Source organism: Pinus tabuliformis, chromosome 7, assembly GCF_031772625.1.
Source record: "Pinus tabuliformis cultivar Carrire ecotype Pingquan chromosome 7, CPIR1, whole genome shotgun sequence".
NCBI classification, from domain to species: domain Eukaryota; kingdom Viridiplantae; phylum Streptophyta; class Pinopsida; order Pinales; family Pinaceae; genus Pinus; species Pinus tabuliformis.
In genome coordinates this window covers 395,738,944-395,759,302 of record NC_142293.1, presented here as the reverse complement: position 1 = coordinate 395,759,302, position 20,359 = coordinate 395,738,944, and the positions used below count along the sequence as shown (strand labels likewise).

General features: G+C 37.0%; 1 protein-coding gene across 5 annotated transcripts in view; it reads left to right on the top strand.

Annotated features, from left to right (window-relative positions):
• The window catches only part of LOC149247652 (uncharacterized), a 66,677-nt gene that overhangs the window by 27,303 nt on the left and 19,015 nt on the right, over nucleotides 1-20,359 (top strand). For 4 of the 5 annotated variants that reach the window (XM_089458268.1, XM_089458267.1, XM_089458264.1 and 1 more), the window contains 11 exons: nucleotides 5,605-5,664; nucleotides 7,996-8,095; nucleotides 8,213-8,290; nucleotides 11,377-11,444; nucleotides 11,576-11,644; nucleotides 11,806-11,883; nucleotides 11,993-12,088; nucleotides 14,688-14,758; nucleotides 14,880-14,957; nucleotides 15,053-15,146; nucleotides 15,465-15,563. In XM_089458268.1, the coding sequence (XP_089314394.1) occupies nucleotides 5,605-5,664; nucleotides 7,996-8,095; nucleotides 8,213-8,290; nucleotides 11,377-11,444; nucleotides 11,576-11,644; nucleotides 11,806-11,883; nucleotides 11,993-12,088; nucleotides 14,688-14,758; nucleotides 14,880-14,957; nucleotides 15,053-15,146; nucleotides 15,465-15,563 (891 nt within the window). The remainder of the gene's footprint in view (nucleotides 1-5,604; nucleotides 5,665-7,995; nucleotides 8,096-8,212; nucleotides 8,291-11,376; nucleotides 11,445-11,575; nucleotides 11,645-11,805; nucleotides 11,884-11,992; nucleotides 12,089-14,687; nucleotides 14,759-14,879; nucleotides 14,958-15,052; nucleotides 15,147-15,464; nucleotides 15,564-20,359) is intronic. The other variant, XM_089458265.1, reaches the window with a different exon arrangement.

Genomic DNA, 20,359 nt, shown 5'->3' with positions numbered 1-20,359 from the left:
ATCCCTGTGATAAAGATGATGCCCTCGGATGGACAAAGTAGATAAGTCAGCGTGTGATCTACTGTTGTCTCACTGTGACATACCTGTAGCAACCTCAACGTGATGTACCACAGAACCATGGAAGAAGTTTCAGTGGCTCTCAGATTTAATGCTAACTTGACATGCTACAAAGGACAGGGACAAGGATCACAGTATTGATCCTAATATTACCATAATCACAATAATTTACAGCAGTGATATATTGGTGGCATACCTGTAGCAGCAATGAACAACTGTAGGTAGCATATCTGTAGCAACCCTATCACAATGAACAACAAAGGATGAACAGTCTCAGATCATGATGATGAAAGATGCAGCATCATGGGCATGTTAGTAAAGGGCAACACGATGATGAATGAGACATCATGATGCAGCATGATGGTGCTACATGGTAAGGTGCAGCAAATGGACGAGATACAACACTAAGATAGGTTAAGGAGTTACCTTAGAGAATCAGTTGAAGTAATATGTCTTCAACTGATCTCATGCGATATCAAAAGTCAAGTATGGACTTCTATTGTAAATGTACTATCTCTCTCACTTTCTTTGGTGAATTATGAAGAACATAAAAAAAGAATTGATTAAGGGTTACCCCACATTGTGGGGTTTTCCCTGGCTAGCGCCACATCTTGTGTCCTCTTGTCTTGGCTTGTTTTCTGCGATTTATATTTATGTTCTATCTGCAGTTTACTTTAAATGCTGATGTGATTGCTGATCAAGAAAATATATTGCGTTAACTAAAATTGAAATAAATTGCTCTAGCATAGAACATACCTAATTTTAACACCATGCCTCTCGGAAATCATGGAAAACTCCTCCTTGATCTGTGCAAATGCAGTCTTCGGATCATGCTTCTCATCCTTGTCCTTCTTGAGATGACACTGTGTAGCGTAGTGACCAAGTTCATCACACCGAAACATCTTTCTTCTTCTTCCGCTGCTCCTGCTGGCCCTTAGATGCGAGGACTGCATTCTCATCCTCTTCCTTTGGCTTCGTCCCATTGTTGCTGTTGCTACTATCAAGTTTGCACTTGACTAAGTCTCTCCTCATCTCTTCCTGCTGAAGAGCGGCCCACATCCCTTCCTAATTTGGCAATCTCTCTTAGCCCAGGATACTCCGGAGAAACACTTGCCATTCTTCTGACACTAAGTTCAGGGCAAGCCTCACCATCTCGGTAGGCTGAGGTGTTGACCCCACAGCTGCCAACGAGTCTCGGATCTCTTGAAGCTTCGTAAGGAACGAATCAATGCGTTCCCCCTTCTGCGTCCTGCGTGGATCCCATCTTCTGCTCCGAGTACATCTTCCACTGCTCGAAAGATCCTTCGTATGGGGTGGCTAATGCTTCCCACATTTGCCAGGTAGTATCCTTGCTGACAATGTGACACACTACATGATCCCTCAGTTCGCCGAGGATCATCCTCATGACCTTCACCATCTCAACCTTGTACTTCTTGAGCGGATCTGGATCCGCAATTACAACTACTACGCTGTCGACATAGGTCTTGAGATCATGCTCATCCAGAAGGCATGAGATCTTTGCCTTCCAGATCACATAGTTGGATGCACCCTCCAACTGATCCTGATCTCACAATCCATTAGTTGCCATCTCTGCCAATGAACTGTCGAACTACCTCCTCTCTCCTCTGCGTAGTACCAAGCTATCCAAGCATGCCCTGCTGGAGTTAGTAGATCAACTCCTCTTCTGTTGCTGCTCAACACTTGAGAAAACAGATTTTTTTCGCTAGAAGTCCTCTGAGGAAGAATTCCCTCAATAGTGTCTATCTCTCTCCCACTGATGCTATTTTGCTAACAACAGCTGCAAAATATTTGCATCCCAGTTGAAGATCTGCTCTGCAAGGAAAAATACGCTGCTCCCTTCTGTTTTTAGAAAGTTTGATCTGGAGATCGAATTTCTTTGTCGACTCACTAAGAGAACTTAAATTCTCCTGTCTCTGCAGTAATTTCGAATTCCTCTTCCTTTTTGCTTCTGAGCTCTTCTGTTTGCGATCTGTGCTCTGATACCATGTGAAAAATCGGTTACCCGATTCGTATTGCAACAACTGATGTTAATTCTTCTAATTGTTAATTTGATTAACCAATTTACTTTCTGTGTGCTATGACAAATATCGAATTACATACACTGCATGCTACACAAATAAAAATTACGGAAAATAAATGCAACACAGGAGAGAAATAAACATCATACACATCTCCACAGTTATTTTTGGACAAATGTCCCCGGAAAAATCAGCGTGGGAAACCGGTGCAGCAACTGAGGGTTTGTATTATTAAGCAGTAGTTTTCTGAATACAATTTCTGGATGCCTTGCTGGCTACCCAGTACAGAGAATATGATTGACAGAAGATTAGTGAGAGATACCTCACACTATCACTAGTGATCCTGTCTGATCCAACCACAATATGCCTTGTCCCTTGCTGTCTCTGCACTGTCATTGCGTAGGCCCAACGTCAAAGCTTCTAGGGACAGCGTCACCCCTTCTGCTGATCGATTTGCCTTTGAGACTTCGATTTTCTCCTCTTGGTCTCACACCCCGACTTTCGACTTAAGAAATCGACTTCTCCATCAAAAATACGCATCTCCTCAAGGCTCTGCACTGCCTTCGCGTCAGCCTATGCTGCCAAGCGTAGCCTTTGCACCGCCTCCCCCGGATCTCTCTCTGCCTCCTCTGTTGAGTATTTCCGGATCAGGAGAAATCTCCAACCGGAACTATCCCTGCCCCTCATTTCAGAAAATCACTTCGAACTTCTCTCCGGCAACTGCTGCTCTCTTCAGAAATTCAGTCTTTGATCTCCCACTTGATGTGTTTTCCAAATGTCCATCAAGCCTTTTATAATACTTTTGTTGAGAACCAATGGCCCAGATTAGATTCTAATCAACGACTCAGATCATTTTAGCTTGATCCTCGTCTTCTTCTAGAAGTTTCACCCACAGTTAGATTAATACCCTTTAATTATTTTAATTCCCTAAGTTTAGACTTAGGCCTCCATTAAAAATAATTAATTATTCTAATAAAACTGTCTCCGGGTGAATTTCCCAAAACAATTTCTGGGTATTATGGACTACATGTGTCCGAGCCTCCTTGCAAATTTTGAGGCTTAGAGCACATCCGATGCTACCAGAAATCAACAGGAATTTCAAGCCAGTGTTAAAGATAGCATACCAGGGTTTTGGTGTATCTTAGCAGATCTCCCAACCAGCTACATGGGAGTAAGGGAGAATAAATGCTGAGCTATCTTCTTTTGACAAATGGGAAGCTGTGGGGTTACCTTCCCCCATGTTATACAACCTGTATCTGGAAGGTAATCCTTGATGCAAGGGACCAGGGGAAGAAAACCTCTTTCTGTTGAAGGGGGGCTTGTCACTATGTTCTGGGATATTAAGCAGTGGGGGGCACATATCCCCATATTTTGTTCGATCTGTCTGTCCTTTTAGAGGATCCACCAAATCTGCAGCATTAAATTTCCGAACCAAATCTCTCCACTTCGTCTCATAATTCTTACCTGCCTGCATGGGAAATATGTCATCAGGAATGAGAGCACAAATGTTATGATTGATAAATTTATTTGCAGGTTAGAGATTTTGATTGAGCTCATTTCATTCAAGTAAGTCATGTACAAAGTGCAAAGACCATTTTTATTGAGTCTCTTGGCCTCAAACAAAGGTTCTTCCTACAAAATACCTAATGTCTCATCTTTCTCAATCTGAGGAAAATACAAGGTTCTTCCTACAAAATACCTAATGTCTCATCTTTCTCAATCTGAGGAAAATACTTTTTAAAAGAGTAGAACCTTCTTCTATGATATAAGCTAGAAATATTATGGCATCAATAACTGTCAGTTGAGCAGGACATCGAGATGATGCTATATATTATAAATAATTTCCAATTTTCATTTTCTTGAATTGCCCCGAGAATCACTGCACCTTGCTTGGCAATATTAATCAAACCAAGCCCCCCAATTCTTGCCCAGGCAGCAGATGTCCATTTAAGTTTGGAAAAGTATTTTTTGTTTTTCCTTGGAGACCTTGATGAAGTTCATCAAGCTGTAAATATTTTTGAAGGGCCTGAGCAGGACGGAAAAAACAAATGAGCTTATGCAAGTATCTCAGAAATGGATTGGGCATCTATTTTTCTTGAAACTATGATGACATGCCAATATTGAAGCTGCTTCTCTTGTCATAGTCAGTGTTGTGTTGTCTAATCGGAAAACATGGGTTACTTCAGAATCCCCTAGAAATTTCAATTCTGTCTAGGTGGATTACCTTACATTTTCTGTTTCCCCTGTCTGATCAGAGCAACAAGCAACAGCCAGAGACCCAGGATGCCTTAGTGCTCAGATCAGTGATACCTGGTGTCTCATCTCGACCTCTCATCCAAGGGGATTGACTAACCTCACTGAGGCCTAGGAGGAGCTTCTGTTTTAGAATCTAGATCACATTCCATACACCGCAAGACCAGCATAGGGACCAGTTTTAGGCTGTCTTCAAAGTTGAGCTTGTTCCCCACCTTCCCCTCCTCCCATTACTCAGGTTGAATGGAGTAGTCATATTTCTATCAGGATATTCTTCCCTTCAGGCTCAGATGTTAGGAGGTTGTGCAGGATTGGGTTCCCTCCTCGTTGTCCCCCCCAGATCATACGGTAAGGCTCCCTCATTGCTGGCAACTCTTTGGAGGATATTCATCCACTAGTACATTGACCCTTTCACAGTGCTTGGCAACTATCGGTGTCCTCACTCATCCTTGGCTGCCGGCTTCAGCATCCTTGACATCCTAGTGCTTGATGACTATTGGTTTCCAGCATTTCTATTGTTCAAGCACCCTTTCTTATAGTGATTTAGCTTTTGTTTCTTTAGCTAGACATTTAGCTGCTAGCAGCCGTTTAGCATTTAGCTGCTAGTCTCTAGCAATAGTCTAGTGTGCCCGTAGGTCTCACAATCTTTCTTCTTTTAGCACTGGTTTAGGAGATGCCATGGCACTTCCATTTTGAAGTTTGTGTGACTAAAGCAGCCCACAATAGGAGGATTAAATGTGCAACTGTGTTGCCTCTGACTCTCTTGTTTTGAAATTTATTTAATAATGCAACTAGAAATGAAATATCGAAATTTTGTCTTTGTATACTTCATTGTAAAATTATGAATTTGAAAGGAATGGCACACTGAATAAGAAAACATGATATATTTTATTATGGTGTGGTCTCCTATATGAATATCTGTGGGATGTAAATTAGAATGCACAATGTCTTTTTAAATTCAGAAGGATAGTAATTACTATCTCAGATTAGAGAAATTTTAAAAACAGTTGAAGGTTCACCCATTCCTCATATAAGAAAATCCATATGCATTTTTTAAAAACAGTTGAAGGTGCAGGATTAACCAGACTGTTTTGGGCTGAGAAGCATCACTTTATTATTATTTGTTAGTGTAGCAAGTTTTAGGCAAATTGACTAATCTTTTAATGCTATTGCTTTGGTTTCGCATGTTAGTTTAAAGTCTGAAGGTGAATAATTTTATCTGATGTGATGCTAAAAGTGTTATGATTTGATGCAGACTGTAATGGAGGGCTGTATTATGGATCATATTCGGGTGGCTGAGCTTATAGTTCAAAATGTAAGTTTTTTTTCTATGAATGCTTACCGAGGAAAACAAATCATCACAACATAATTAATGGAGACACTGGATGTCCCATAAGGGCTTACTGATTTTCTTTTGCATGCTTCCTTTTTCCTTACTGGACCAAATTAGTTGTCACTAAGTGAAATGGTATTCTGTCACATGCATCATTAGATAGATAGGAACCTAGTTAGAATATCAGCACTATTAGACACAACACCATGATATCAAAGGAAAGAAATATCATAGAAGGTGGACTGCCCATAGAATTGTTAGCTTCTTGCAAGGGTTGTTTAGTAGCTTTACTAAAGCAACACTGCTGTGGTTTTGGTTCTGCTTGCTCCAGTTGGGACATTTGCAATCTTTATTAGGAAAAATTTCAGTAGATTTTCCAGCACGGGGACAACAAGGGTCACTGACAATGCAATATATTATCATGGAATTTTACTTATTGATACAATAACATGGTAGTTTGATAGACAACATTTGTTTACTGTAAAATCATGATGTAAAAATTGCACCCACATAGAACATTAAAGTAGTAATGGTAATGGAAAAAATTACATTCTGATTTTTAGGGGTGAGCCACACGTTATCTGTGACATATGTGGGATACTGTACTTATTTGCTTGTCATAAGATGAAGTATCAAGGCATTGCATCTAATGAAACTACTGAATACCATTTAGGAGGTTATTCACCATTATGAAAGAGATATTTCCGTGATTAGAGACACATGCTTCCTATTTGGGGCGATTTTGGACACAAGTATTTGCAGATGATGCATACAACTCAAACTGAATGATAACTTAAGAGATTTTACCCGGGAATTTATACATTCTAGCTTCAAATCTATCTGCTAATGAGGGATGCAAAGAAGACTTGATTTTAGTAATCTAGGTGTTGAAAGTTTCCGGCTTCTGAATCCATCAGGTAAATTGGGTCTATCCTACCATTGTGAGGATGGACAGATTGGATATATGTGCCTTGAATAAATTGTGAATTGAATGGCTAGGCCCGACACAAACATGACAACTATGGTGTATTTGGTTATATGTGCTATGTGCATGTGTGATTCATGTCATAGTAAATTGATTATATGGAGATTGTTGATGCATTGAATGATACTGATTTGTGTATTTTTGAATGTTGATTTTGATATTTTGATCAACTGGGCTGCAATGCAATTTCTATCTTTTTTCCATATTTGATTGTGGCTTTTTATTAAAGGACAACTTCCTCACAGAATGATGCAAAGCACATGCTAATGAACAATCATCCAATGGTTTTTTTAGACATATAAGCTTGTTTCTTGAGTTGTTTTCTGGTATCATGAATGTCTGTTCAATAAATTATATGTACCCATTGGCAACATTGTGAGGTAGTGACCGTATTTTGTATGTTTGATGACCAATGGGATGAATACTAGTAGTTCATCACTTCTCTATCAGTTATATAGTTAGTTGGTATCTCTATTGATTGTCTTTTCCCTTACAGGTTCTCTTTGGATGCTCCCACTTGTCTTATCCCCTTGAAAGAAGTATTAGGGAGATCATGGAACACTTTATAGACAATAAATTCAGACTATTAGTCTATTTCACTTTATAGGTTTTCCTCCTTTGGGATAACCTACTTGCATGCTTGTACTTGTGTCATTTCATTCCCTTCTATTGATCTTATTCTTCATTTCATTTCATCTCCTCTTAGGTGGGTCCTTGCACCCCTCTATTTATGGTAGGGCTGCTACTACTGGTTGTAGTTGCTTCTGTTCTTCCCGTAGCTCCTAGCCTTAGTACTAGGCCAGGTTATTTGTAACAAAACTATGTCAGGGTCTTTGTTTCCATTATGCCTGTCGTGTGCTCTCACTAGTTTCATATTGAGTTAGATGGCTATATCTCTCAAGAGGTTAAGATCAATTGAATCTACTCTATTTAGAAGGATTATCTGAGGATCAATTCATCTTTGTGTCCCTTATATTGTGTGATCTCAGGGAGATTTTGTCTGTATGAAGACTCAATGGGGTTGTGGTCCTTATTCTTCCATCACTTGTCATGTTGATTCTGTGTGGTTTGATTGTTCATGTTAGAGTCAACTGCAAGGAACAGAAGGGAGTGGAAAGGAATTGGTGTTATTAAAATACTCATTTTGCTGTATTGGCAAGATTGTTTTGCTTGCCAGATTAAATTTGCGATTTCCAGGAGCCCAACAACGTTTTGTTCAGATTTATGATATTTCAGTTTTTGGTTTATGCATATTCTCTTTAGCATTTGGTGTGCCAATTTTATATCACTGTTGAAATTATACCAAAGTGACAACATTTGTTTTGCAGCAAACATTTATACCGAAGCTTCTTGATTTGTTCAAAATATGTGAAGATTTGGAGAACAATGATGGCCTTCATTTGATATTTAAAATTGTCAAAGGAATCAGTAAGAGAAGTGCTTTATGTGGCTTTAAACAATGAATTATCTTCTTAGATTGTGTTTCATTTATAAGATCTGAATCTGAGGTGTTATTAAGAATCATTATTGGCTTTGATTTTGCAGTTCTGTTGAATAATACACAAATCTTCGAAAAGCTATTCAGCGAAGAGTATATAATGGATATTGTGGGTGCGCTTGAGTGTAAGTTTTTCTTTCTTGTTCTTTTGAACTTTAACATGTGATGCCAGAGATTCTGCCTTCATTTCTAAAAAGGAAGCCTGTTAGAGATTCTACATATGGAGTCTGCAGATAAGTTGCATATAAATATAAAGTTATTTATATGCTACCTTCAAAGAATATCAGAATAATAATATGCTTTAAGCCTTAAGGTCTGTCTGAAACTGGTTACAGCCCAAGGCACTGTTCAGTGAACTTGAAGTGTAAAGTTCAAAGTTTACCGAACTTCAAGCCAATTTGAATTTGTTTGATAATGTTCACCAAATTTATAGTCAATTCTCAAGCAGAACAAATTCGTTGAGCTTTGTCTAGCTTGCCTATAATTTGAACAAATTCCCCTGATATTTGTTGAAATTCGTTTTTAAAAAAACTATAAAAAAATGAAAACAAAACCCCTAGGGGGTAAAACCAAACACCCTAAGCCAGTGGTCCTGTCTGCGTTCATCTTGCATGCCTTTGGTCAGCACTAGAATGCTATCTATCTTGACTCTCGTACAGATATCTCCATGCTACATATTGGCTAGCGGTGACAGTGGCAGCACCTCCCTTATCAGGATATATATCCACAACACTGCATAGAAAATAAATGTCTAGGTGCAAGATCCTCAACGATCATTGAATGAAGGTTGTATAGTGAAATCACTGCAGTGATGGAAATGCCCATGAGAGAAGAATGGTTGAACAAAATAGCCTAAGGTGAGTTTAGACAACTTGGTTGGTGGATGACTCTGATTGTAGAAAAGGTTGCCAAGTTCACTGGAATATGCAGGCTGTGGATAAAAACAGATAGCTGGTCGATGGATTTGATTATTGAATGGGTCATCATGTTTGATTGATTCCATGAGTTGCAGTGGAGGCAAGATAACTGTTGCCAATTTATAGTACAACAAACAAATATGGTGACCCACTAACCAGTGCGACTACCTGAATCGTCTGTGATTCTGCACCATCCTCTGCCATTTGTAGACTGTGACTATCTTCTGCATTTTTGTAACAAATTAGTAAAATTAATTAACATTATGTTCAATGTTATGTGAAGCATCACACATTTCGAAATATGTTTTCAATGTTGCTTTGCAAATTCACTTCTTTATCATATATTTTTAATTATCACATTCAATTTTATTACACATTTTTACATTTTGAAATTTTTGGAATTTATAATTTGTTGAACTTAATGCTGAATTTTATTTCCTAGTTTTGCATTGTCAAATGTTGGCTGATCTTTAAAGTTGTCAAACTCAATTACGTACTCGAACTCTAACCGGGTGACTTACGTTACAGCTTTCTGACAATGTAGCACTCGTAGGATCTTCCTATTTTTGCTTTTGCTTGCATCCATTCTACTTCATATTTTGTGAATCTGTTGATCTATTGCCCTCTATTGTGGGGGTTGCCTTGAATTGCCCCAATATCTATTGCCTACCCTGATGTTTCCGACTCTTTGCATATGCAAGTCCATACCTTCTGGTTATACATCTATTTTTATTAGAATTCAATATTGTTTTAAGCTCCCTCTTCTTGCACCACTTGTGGATAAAAGTGGCCAATTTCATGTAATTCTGTTCAACTTAAGATACGCTTCATGTTAATTTTCTTGAAACTCTGCCACTACTTAGATGAATCAACTGAAAAACAAGGCAACTGAAAATTGAAATCAAGTTTAACTTTCACCAAGATACAGAGTTTCTTAACATTTAACAGGCAATGGAAAATAATTGAGATAAAAACACATGTACACAAAATTGACATGCTTGTATACCCAGGAAACCCAAGGGCCAAAAGCGGAAAACCTGCTTTCTTTGTTGTGGTATTTTATTGATCGTTCTTCGAGCAATTGGATCTATTACAATTTATGCTGCTACTGTAGCCAGTAATTTGTCACTGAGAAAGCGCTAGGATTTTCCTCACTATTCTCAGCTCTACAATTGTTCTTGGCCTGCTCTTGATCACTGCTCTCGGCCGTGCCCTTGATCTCGGCCCTGCACACAATTGTTCTCTGCTGAAGATAGTCTTGAGCTGCTCTGCGAATCCTGATCCTTGCTCCACAATCTTTGTGCTTTTCGCTCCTCAATCTATGCACACTCCACACAAAAAATAGAAATTGATGCACACAAGAAGACCTAGTCGAATGCCAGTTCACAATAGTGTCACAAGTTTCCTTTGCTAGTTAACTGGAGCAAGTCCCAGTTAAACTTGGACTAGCTCTCAGTTTACTGGCTCAAATTGCTCCTTGATCTCCTCTAGTTGTGATCTGAGTTAACTGAGGACTCGGCCTAACTGAACTTGTCACTGCCACCTCATTTTGTAGTCTAGCTGAAGAAGACTCCAACAAACTGAAGCTCCAACATTATGCATGCAAACTTGATGACCATTCCAGTAAACTGGAAATCAACTCATCGTAAGTGAAGTCTATCTCATGAACTCGTATTCATGCTAGAGAAAGACTAATTCAAGGTCTTCACTGGCTAAGGCACAAGCCAGGAGACCTTACATCGCTACATTTTATACACTTCAATAATCTGTGCTATGCTTTATTGTACAACGAACAATACAAATAGGTGTCATTGTTTTGTTTTTCTTCTTTCTGATTGTCTTCTGCACTTCTCCAGAACCTTTGTTATGATTAAAATGAACTGTACTGTCAAAGCATCTGTAGTTCAGTGTTTAAATTGATATTTAGTTTCACTCCCAATAAAACCAGTTACTACTTTCTTATTGACTTCTGCACTCATCCAGAATCTGTGTTATGATTAAAATGAAATGGACTGTCAAAGCATCTCTAGTTCAGGGTTTAAATTTATATTTAGTCTAAATAATCAGTGCTAGGCTTTATTGTACAACAAACAACACTAATAGGCTTCAATAGGCTTTATTGTACAACAAACAACACTAATAGGCCTCATTTTTTGTTTTTACTTACTGCACTCATCTCGAACCTGTGTTATGATTAAAATGAACTGTACTGTCAAAGCATCTGTAGTTCAGGGTTTAAATCAATAGTTAGTTTCATTCCCAGTAAAAGAAGTTACCTGCATCTGATCATGCAGATGATCCAGATATTCCTTTTCACCAGGAACATCGCGCTTTTCTAAGGGAGCAGGTTTTATTCAAGGAGGTAAAGTACATTAATTGAATTTTCCATAATTCTTGGATAGAAATTGATTTAAGTCTACATCTTACTATGAACATTTCCTTGATAGCTACTAGCTAACACCTATCGTGTTTTGTTTTTATTTTATTTTGTAGGCAATCCCAATCAGAGATCTTTCTTTATTATCAAAAATCCATCAAACATATAAAATTAGCTACATAAAGGTACTGTTTTACTGTCCTTACTATGACCTGTCAAGATATTCTGAAAAATTAATTTGTCAACTCTAGGAAAAATTGTGAATAACAAGGTGTAATTATTAATTTGTGTTTTAATTGTTGAAGTTTCTTTGGCTTTGATGCTCATTTGCACTGACAACTTTCAGGATGTTATTTTACCGAGAGTTTTGGATGAGTCCACATCGGCAACTTTGAATTCTATCACCCATACCAACAATGGAGCAGTAAGTATAACAACATGGTACCATGCATACCTTTGCCTTATGCTGATTTTATTATAGGGGTTAATGCTTGTAGATATGATGCCAAGTTCTAACAGGAAACATTCTGTAGGTGGTATCTGGTCTTAAGGATGATAGTGCTTTCATTCAGGAATTATTTGCAAAGTTGAAATCTCCAGATACACCAGATGAAGTGAAGAAAAACCTTGTAAGTTGTACTGCCCATGGATTTTGAAATTTACTACAATTTGACAAATTGCAATGGTTTTGGCAAAACTGAACTTTGGTTCCAATTGCATTATGTTGAAAAATTTAATGTGAGTGGAACCAGAGTTCTTTTTAAGTAGAGCTGTTTTTGAAACTGGAGTGAGGGAAATGTTAAGGTTTTAGTGAGCAGTCAAATTCATGAATTTTTGCAAGCATATATCTCTTCTGATAGGTTTAGTAAATCTTTGAATGATTACAATCACATTGATATCTGATCACTTCTTTGGACTCTAGCCATAGATTGATAAAAATGAGATTCCATTGTTCTTTGATGTTGGTTAATAGTCAATACTCCTGCTTTACGACCATATTTGACAGCTTAGGCACTTTGTGAAGGCCATATTTTATTTGGTTTTGTTACGGGCCATCCTTGTTGCTTGTTTTGACTTTTACGTATTATTTCTCATCTTCTTTAAAAATATTCGCATTTATATACTCTGATTTTATCCTTTTGTCTCAGACTCTCTTGTCATTATTATGACTTAAAACATTGACTAAAAAATACAGAATCTGGGATAGCCCTGATAATACTATCAAACAGAATCAGGCTGCCAAAGCTTCAGAAACAAAATAAAGTGTATTGCCATATGCAGTATTTTTATCAGTCTTCCTTCCTCAAAATCCTAAAGTTTCCTTTGCCTAAATATACGCAAGTGTTGTTGCCGTATTGTATTATCATTCTAGGTGTATTACTGTTCTAGGCATTCCTCGCTTTATGGCCACTTCCACGCCAGCAGTCATGTCTGACTGGAATAGTACAGTAGATGTAGATGTTTTCACTGCTTGAATTCCTGCAGAAAACTCAGCATCTCTCTTCCTGGATTCTTCTTGGATGCCCTGTGAAAATCAATGTTGGTAGGATCTAGGATGCCGTCCTTGAGGGGAGATTTTGTGTTCTCAAGAATTTTGATTACCTTTTTTGTGTTGCACTTGTTTGTTAGATTCCCTTAAAACACAGTAACTGATTCACAATCTTCCAAGTATAAAATCAGAAATACAAACAACTGCTACACTGGAAACTTATAGTGCAAATACATTGAGTTTTCTAAATTAGTATGCACAGCGGAAAATAAATAAATCAGAAGACAAACACATCTCACACATAGAACACAAGATATACCCAGGAAACCCCAACTCCGGGGAAAACCTGCAACTCTGTTTGTCTTTTCATTATCTTCAGCAAAATGATTTTCTTTGGAAAATTACAGCAAGGGAAAATGTCCCTTTCTCCACAGACAAACAACTGATCAGCTCTGAGATAGATGGATCTCTCTCTAATGCCGTATGGCTGCACATATCTGGCTATCTGCACCCATAGTAAGGACACGTAGGCTTTCCTTTCCTGTGCACATTCGCAAAATGGAGTCTGCGCTAAAGCTGTCTGAGATGTGAAAATATGATCATCACTCAATCTCTCCTTCCCGGATGCCGAAACACTGATCTGCTGAACCCTGATCTCTTCCTCTCACTGATCTGACAGACTGCTTGTGCTCAAATGACTTTCCACTTACTTGCTCTATCTCGTATTTTGTTGACCCAAACCCTAAAGTCACTCTGAATGGCTGAGATTAGACTGCGATAAAGGGTTGAGAATAAATCATAAGTTGATTTGGGATTTTTTTGTTGGGTTTTAGGATTTCTTTCTTTAAATTTTTCCCAAGTCGAACTTTAGGAAATAGTTAAATAATTTAATATTTTGCTAAAGTGCTATCTTCTGGGTCCCTCTGCTAGCCTTAGCACTTAGGCAAGCAGAACCCTTCTCTACTCCAATCAACATTGTTTAACTGGATGTTCTCATGATTAAGCTGCAAGTTTCTAATTAATCTTTTTTCCCTGTACATGGAATTACATTTCTTATGAATTAGTTCTTAGTTCCAATTTTTTAGAAGTTAGATGGGTACCAAGGTTTTGTCCTCACCTATGCAAATGGAATTTTTGTATTTGCTTTCACAGTCCCATCAGCTCTTTTTGGCTCCATATGAAATTATTATAATCTTCTTTCTGTCTTTCTTAACTTATTGTCTTCCAGATGCTTCCTTTTAGCTTCTCTTGATATAACTGCCTGTCTCCTTTAGTGTTGTCTATTTTTTGACAGAATTGGTTGAGGGCTCTGCTTTCATTTTTATGAAACATTTTTTTTTTTTTATCTGATGTTTTGACATATGAAAGCTGGGATGATCTTGGAGATGCTTCTGTGGATGTTTAATTTAAACAGACTGGGGCATTTTTTTTAATCCGATATCTGCTTTATTTGGAATTGATGTGATATGCTCTTTTTCTTGGAATATGCTAATCCACTTGTTGTGAATAGATGTGGCAATCTTCCCCCGTATGCATAAGTTGTGTGCCAGTCTAGCATGTGCATATAATTAAGCACCTACAAATTTCTTCCTGTGGACCTTCTCAGTTACAATTCAACCTTGCACCATCCGGCCATATAAAAACTGTTATCTTGTGTCATGTTTATTGTCTCATGCAGCTTACATATTTTTTCATATATCAGCTCAATCTTTTACATCCTACTTATTATACTTTTGCAGATTTTGTTCCTTCAAGAATTTTGTAGCCTAAGCAAAAGCCTCCTCCTTGCCAACCAGATGCGTCTTTTTAGGTATGTTGCATGTTATTGGCAATGTCATGCTCATATACTTCAATTTTATTATTTAATATGAAGGAACTTGATTCTTGTGTATTCTCATGGAACTTTCATTCTGTTATTTACTTTCTTGCAGGGATCTGGTCGATAATGGATTGTTTGAAATTGTTACCAGTGCTCTGCAGAGTGAAGATAGACTTCTTCGTCTAACTGGGTATAGGATTTTCTTGCCTCTTGGATATTTAGTTGTGGTTGGAGAACTTTTTATTTTCAAATAATTGACAATATGCATAATTTGATTAATTGCAGGACCGATATATTAATTGTGGTCCTAAATCAAGATCCTTCTCTTTTGCGTGCATTTCTGATACAGCAGCAAGGAAATATCCTTCTTGGGCTTTTGGTATGTACTATCAACTGCTTTTAAATTGCATGAAATTTGTAAACATGTTTTGGTTCTAGTGCTTGTATATTACTCAGCTCTGATGAGAGTCTCATTAGAAGCTGATTTCCAGTTTTGAATGAGTTTTTTTATTGCTATATACTGATGATTGTACTGCAACTGCTTTTAAATTGCATGAAATTTGTAAACATGTTTTGGTTCTAGTGCTTGTATATTACTCAGCTCTGATGAGAGTCTCATTAGAAGCTGATTTCCAGTTTTGAATGAGTTTTTTTATTGCTATATACTGATGATTGTACTGATATTTTTTCATTTCAGGTAAAAGGAATGTCAACTGACTATGGAGAAGATATGCACTGCCAGTTTCTTGAAATCATTCGCATGCTGCTCGACCCTTACACAATGGCTGGGTCTCAGGTCTGTGATTTTTCCCATGCTTATTTGTAGTTAAAAACAATGACGATTACAAAATGGTTGCATCATGTTTTTGATCCTTTCTAAAATATATAACTAGCATTTTGCGAGAAATACAAGAGAAAGAACTCTTACAGATTACTTTGCTGTAAAATGCTGTTGCAATTATATGAAACTATTTTCTTTGTTTGAGTAGGATTCAGAAATGAGCATAAATTTTTTGTATTCATGATGGGATTAATGATTACAAATTGAGGGTAAAGTTTACAACAGTAATAATAATAATAATCATCATCATCATCATCATCTAAATACGGCAGAGCCAGACACCAAATTGATATATGAGACCTCATTGTTTGTGGGATAATGGTCCCCATCTGTGCAGTGATTTGACTGCTTAGTCTAGGAGGTGTACATAATACATATACTGTCCTCCAAATGCTAAGCATGACTAGGTGTAGATAAATTTGAATTTCAGCTAGGTAAAATTTTTAGAAAAACGTTTCTCGTATAAAAAAATCAGATTGGAAAGAAGGTCAAAAGGAACGGAGCAGGTTTTGCAATGATACTTATCCGGAAAGAAACATTCATGTTGCTATTGATTATTGAAGCCTTCCTGCGGAAAACAATATATGTAAATCCTTCTTGGCTTTTAATTTTGGGACAGTCCGAAATTTGATGATGCAGAAATCTAAGCTAAATCTTTTAAATGCTCAGTGCCATGTTAACTCTTACCCACCATCACACAATGATTGCAGAAATAGAGTCAGTTTATTCAATTGTTATCTATAAAATTTATGCAGAGCTTTGCTACATGGCTTCTGTTTCCGCTTCCTTCTCTGATATGTTGTTGACATTGGTGATGAGAACACTTACTGGAGCGATATATAGCTTGGTCTTAGCAACTCATGCTTATGTACTTATCATCATTGTCCTGAATGTGCTGTAACATCTTTTTGTTGCATCTCTGCCTTGTATGCTAAGAGGGATGTTCTATCCTGTCAAACTTCTGTCTCATCTCTGTCTGGGATATGGTTGTTTCTTTATTGCGCTGAGAGGCGCTCTACAGCCCTGTATAGGGGGAGATGTATAGACGGACATTTGTAAAATTTATCATTTAACATAAGCATTTAACGTTTAACATTTATATGTCGCCTCGTTCAAAAAATTAAAACGCATAACATATATAATGTGATACAAATATTGTCTATCAATATCAATACAATCATTGTTTCGATCATCAAAATTAATGAGAAAAATCATAGGGTTGAAGAAGTGAAGAAAAATCAGAGGATCAAAGAAGTGAAATATAACTAAAGTTTCAAATTAATTTGTTTCTTGGTTTCTTCTTCAGAAGAGCAAAGAAAAAACCACAAACATCTGGATATCATCATCATCATTCTCATTCCTCTGCCAAATAGGAAGGAGGACACTTAAATCCACTATTTATCAACTCTGCAGAAACTTACATTTTTTTGTTTTGTTACCTTAGTTGAGTTGTTTTGTTTGGTTCATGCCTGGAATTTCACTTCACCACAGGTAAATTTTTTCTACTACATTTCATTTTATTTAATGTCTTCTGCAAATTAATAATATATTTGAAACTTACATTTTTTTTACCTTAGTTGAGTTGTTTCGTTTTGTTCAAGCCTGGAATTCCACTTCACTCCAAAATAATTTTTCCTACTATCTTTCATTTTATTTAAAGTCTTCTGCAAATTAATCATATATATATTTTTTGTGCAAATGTGGAACTCACAAAGCATCCAGGGTCAATATTCTATATCTCACTGCTTCTGGAATTTTCGGTGATTTTTGAAAAACTTTCAACTTGTAAATTTACAACATTAAGTACCAAGTCAGAAAGGAAACTAATAGTCTATTTAAAGTACATGAAAAGTTACTGAATTTCCAATAAAGACAAGAATTATAGAGTTGTTCCAATTTATGTACAACTTATGCAATTAATTACAGAATGGAAAGATGTATCATATATATACTAATATTATTTTAGTAAATGCTAATAATATATGTGGATAGGTATTATTTTTGTCAGGGTGATATGTTATTTATTTTAGCATGATGTTATTCGTTATTTGATAATTTATATGGTGATTTTATATTTGTATTATGTAAATGTGAAAAAGTAAATATAGATTTAATGTAAAAAATAAAAACATAACATATACAATGTAAATTTTAATTAAAAACATAACATATATAATGTAAACTTTAATTATGCTGGAATGAAGATGTAAGATTAAAGTTATGGTTAGAGTTAAGATGTAAATTTTAATTACATTGGAATTATTTTTTTAATAAGGGTTTGGTTTAAATTCTGTGTAAGATTGGTTGTGTTTTACAATTTAGTATAGAGAGATGTACCAACTTAGATCCATCTTAACTCCAGATCTACCAAGCGTCGAGAGGGATCAAATCTGGAGTTAAGATGGATCAAGGCTGGTTTCTTTATTTCATGGTTGGCCTTGTGTTGATAGAATATGTATTAATGTAAGTATTAGTTTAATAATGGCCAATTAGGTACTAGACTTGGGCATTAATAAAGTCAATTATGATTTATTTTATTTTTATGCTTTTTATGTCTTATTTACTTTAGTGTGTATTTCAGTGTAATCCCCCAATTATAAAGTGGATAATCTCCACTCCTTTGTAACCTATATATGAAAGCTTTCGCTTTCTCACTGTTCACTCAATACAACAACTCTTTCAAGTCTTATGGGTTTCTTTATATGCTTGGTTTCTGTAATATGGTAGTATTAGAGTCAATTTAATCCGCTAAGTATGATTTAAGTATGATTTTTTCTTGCATTATATGATGATTTGGAATATCAGAAAAATGTTATTAGATTGAACAGTGTGCGAGAGCATGAAGACCTAGGGACTGCTGCTAGTAGAGACAAATTGAGGGATTGCAAATGTAGTACTTTAAAGAGCCAAAAGGGTTTCATTGAAACCAGATCCAAGGAGAAATTGCCTGTTTTGATGTTGGTTATAAGAAGATCCGACTGTTTTTGAACTGTTTGAGGGTAGATCTATCTAGATCGGTCAAGTTTCAGATACTGGTCTGTAGATTTAAGTATTTTTGGGCTGATTTGGGGCAGATTTCCCACTAATCTGCATGTTTCCCATTGGTGTGTGGCTGCTACAATTGTTTAGAGCTATCGATTTTTTTCACCTTCTTGACTTTTATCTATCACTTCATTATCCAACATAATGCTAGAAGGCAACTATAAGTTCTTTGGGAAGGACCGCAATATGTGGAAGCATCACATGTTTGCTATTTTTGAGTGTAGGTGTTTGTCAGACGTCACTTTTGGCAATGACACACAACCCATTGTTGTGGGTAAAGATTGGGACAAGTTTGATGGCCAAGACAAAGAAGTCGTAACTTTGATCAAATTGTTCGTGACAGATGAAATGCTACTAGCGGTTAGACAGGGAAGACTTCAATTGCAATTTGGAAGCATTTGGAAGATCTGACTGTTTTTGAACTGTTTGAGGGTAGATCTATCTAGATCGGTCAAATTTCAGATATTGGTCTGTCGATTTAAGTATTTTTGGGCTTCACCCAATTGCTATCCATTCCTTTCCTGATTTCTTGTATGCGATAGCTCGATTTTAGGAAATGCATGGCATCAGGATTCAGGGTCTGGAATGCAGTGAGAAATGTTACGGAAGTGCTCATATGAAGCACTGAAACATTAAATGAAATATCTAAAAGCAATTCTATTTATTGGTGTCATTGAGGGCCCATTTTGTGGATCTTTGAGTGTATGAGATGTCATTGTTTCTGTATGTTTCAACACTGAATATCTAAGCTAGCAACTGTATCATGTTTTTTTGGTCTATTGGTTGATTGTGGAGGGCAGCTCTAGCCAACTTCAACACTTTTGAGAGCAGGCATGATTCATTAACGGTAGGCCTATGTTCCGTTGTCTCATCAACATGGATACTTCTGCGGAATTAAAATATTTACAATTACTCTTGATCTAGGATCACACTTTTTCAATTTGAATAAATTGCCATGACTGAAATGACTTTGAGCAAAACTGGTTTCGCTGCTTGGTTTGCTTCTTGTGGAAGGATAGGATCAGTGCCAGCTACAGATGCCAGTGCACTTCAACACTGTATGCCAATTACATGAGAGTTCTGTGTTCAGGTCTGATTTCAAGCCAGGCTTGCTTGCTTACAATGCCAATTAAGTAAGCAGAACTCTGTTTATACAAATTCCATCGAGCATTCCAGAATCCAAATCTGTTTGTGAGCTGAGTGTATACTCTACTATTTAAATGTGCAACCATATCTGGAGAACTTGATCTATTTTATAAAAAAATTCATATCCAGCAGAACAGTTTGCAGTCCAGTGGCCCACTCCAGCCCCTCCTCAAAGCAATGCTCCATCTTGAGCTTCCTTCCTTTGTCCTTGGATGTTCGGGGTTTTACATCACATTTACTTGGGATCCTGGATCTACGCCTGTACCTGTTTCCATTGTACATGTACTTTATCTGGACCATGACATCTTGTATTCCAGATCCTGGATCTGCCTGTACCTGTATTGTACATCTTTATCTGAGATTGGCCTCTTGCATCAGAGCATGGAGCTTGATTACTCATGGTTTAGATTAGATCGTATTTTACTCCCTGGATCTTACCTTTTGTAGGAGCCGCTTTAGCACTCTGGCTTTGTATTCACTTCATTATACCCAGCAGTCCCTTTTACCTACTTTAGTGGCCATTTTTGGACATTATTGAAATAACTTTTATTATCTTAAACCTA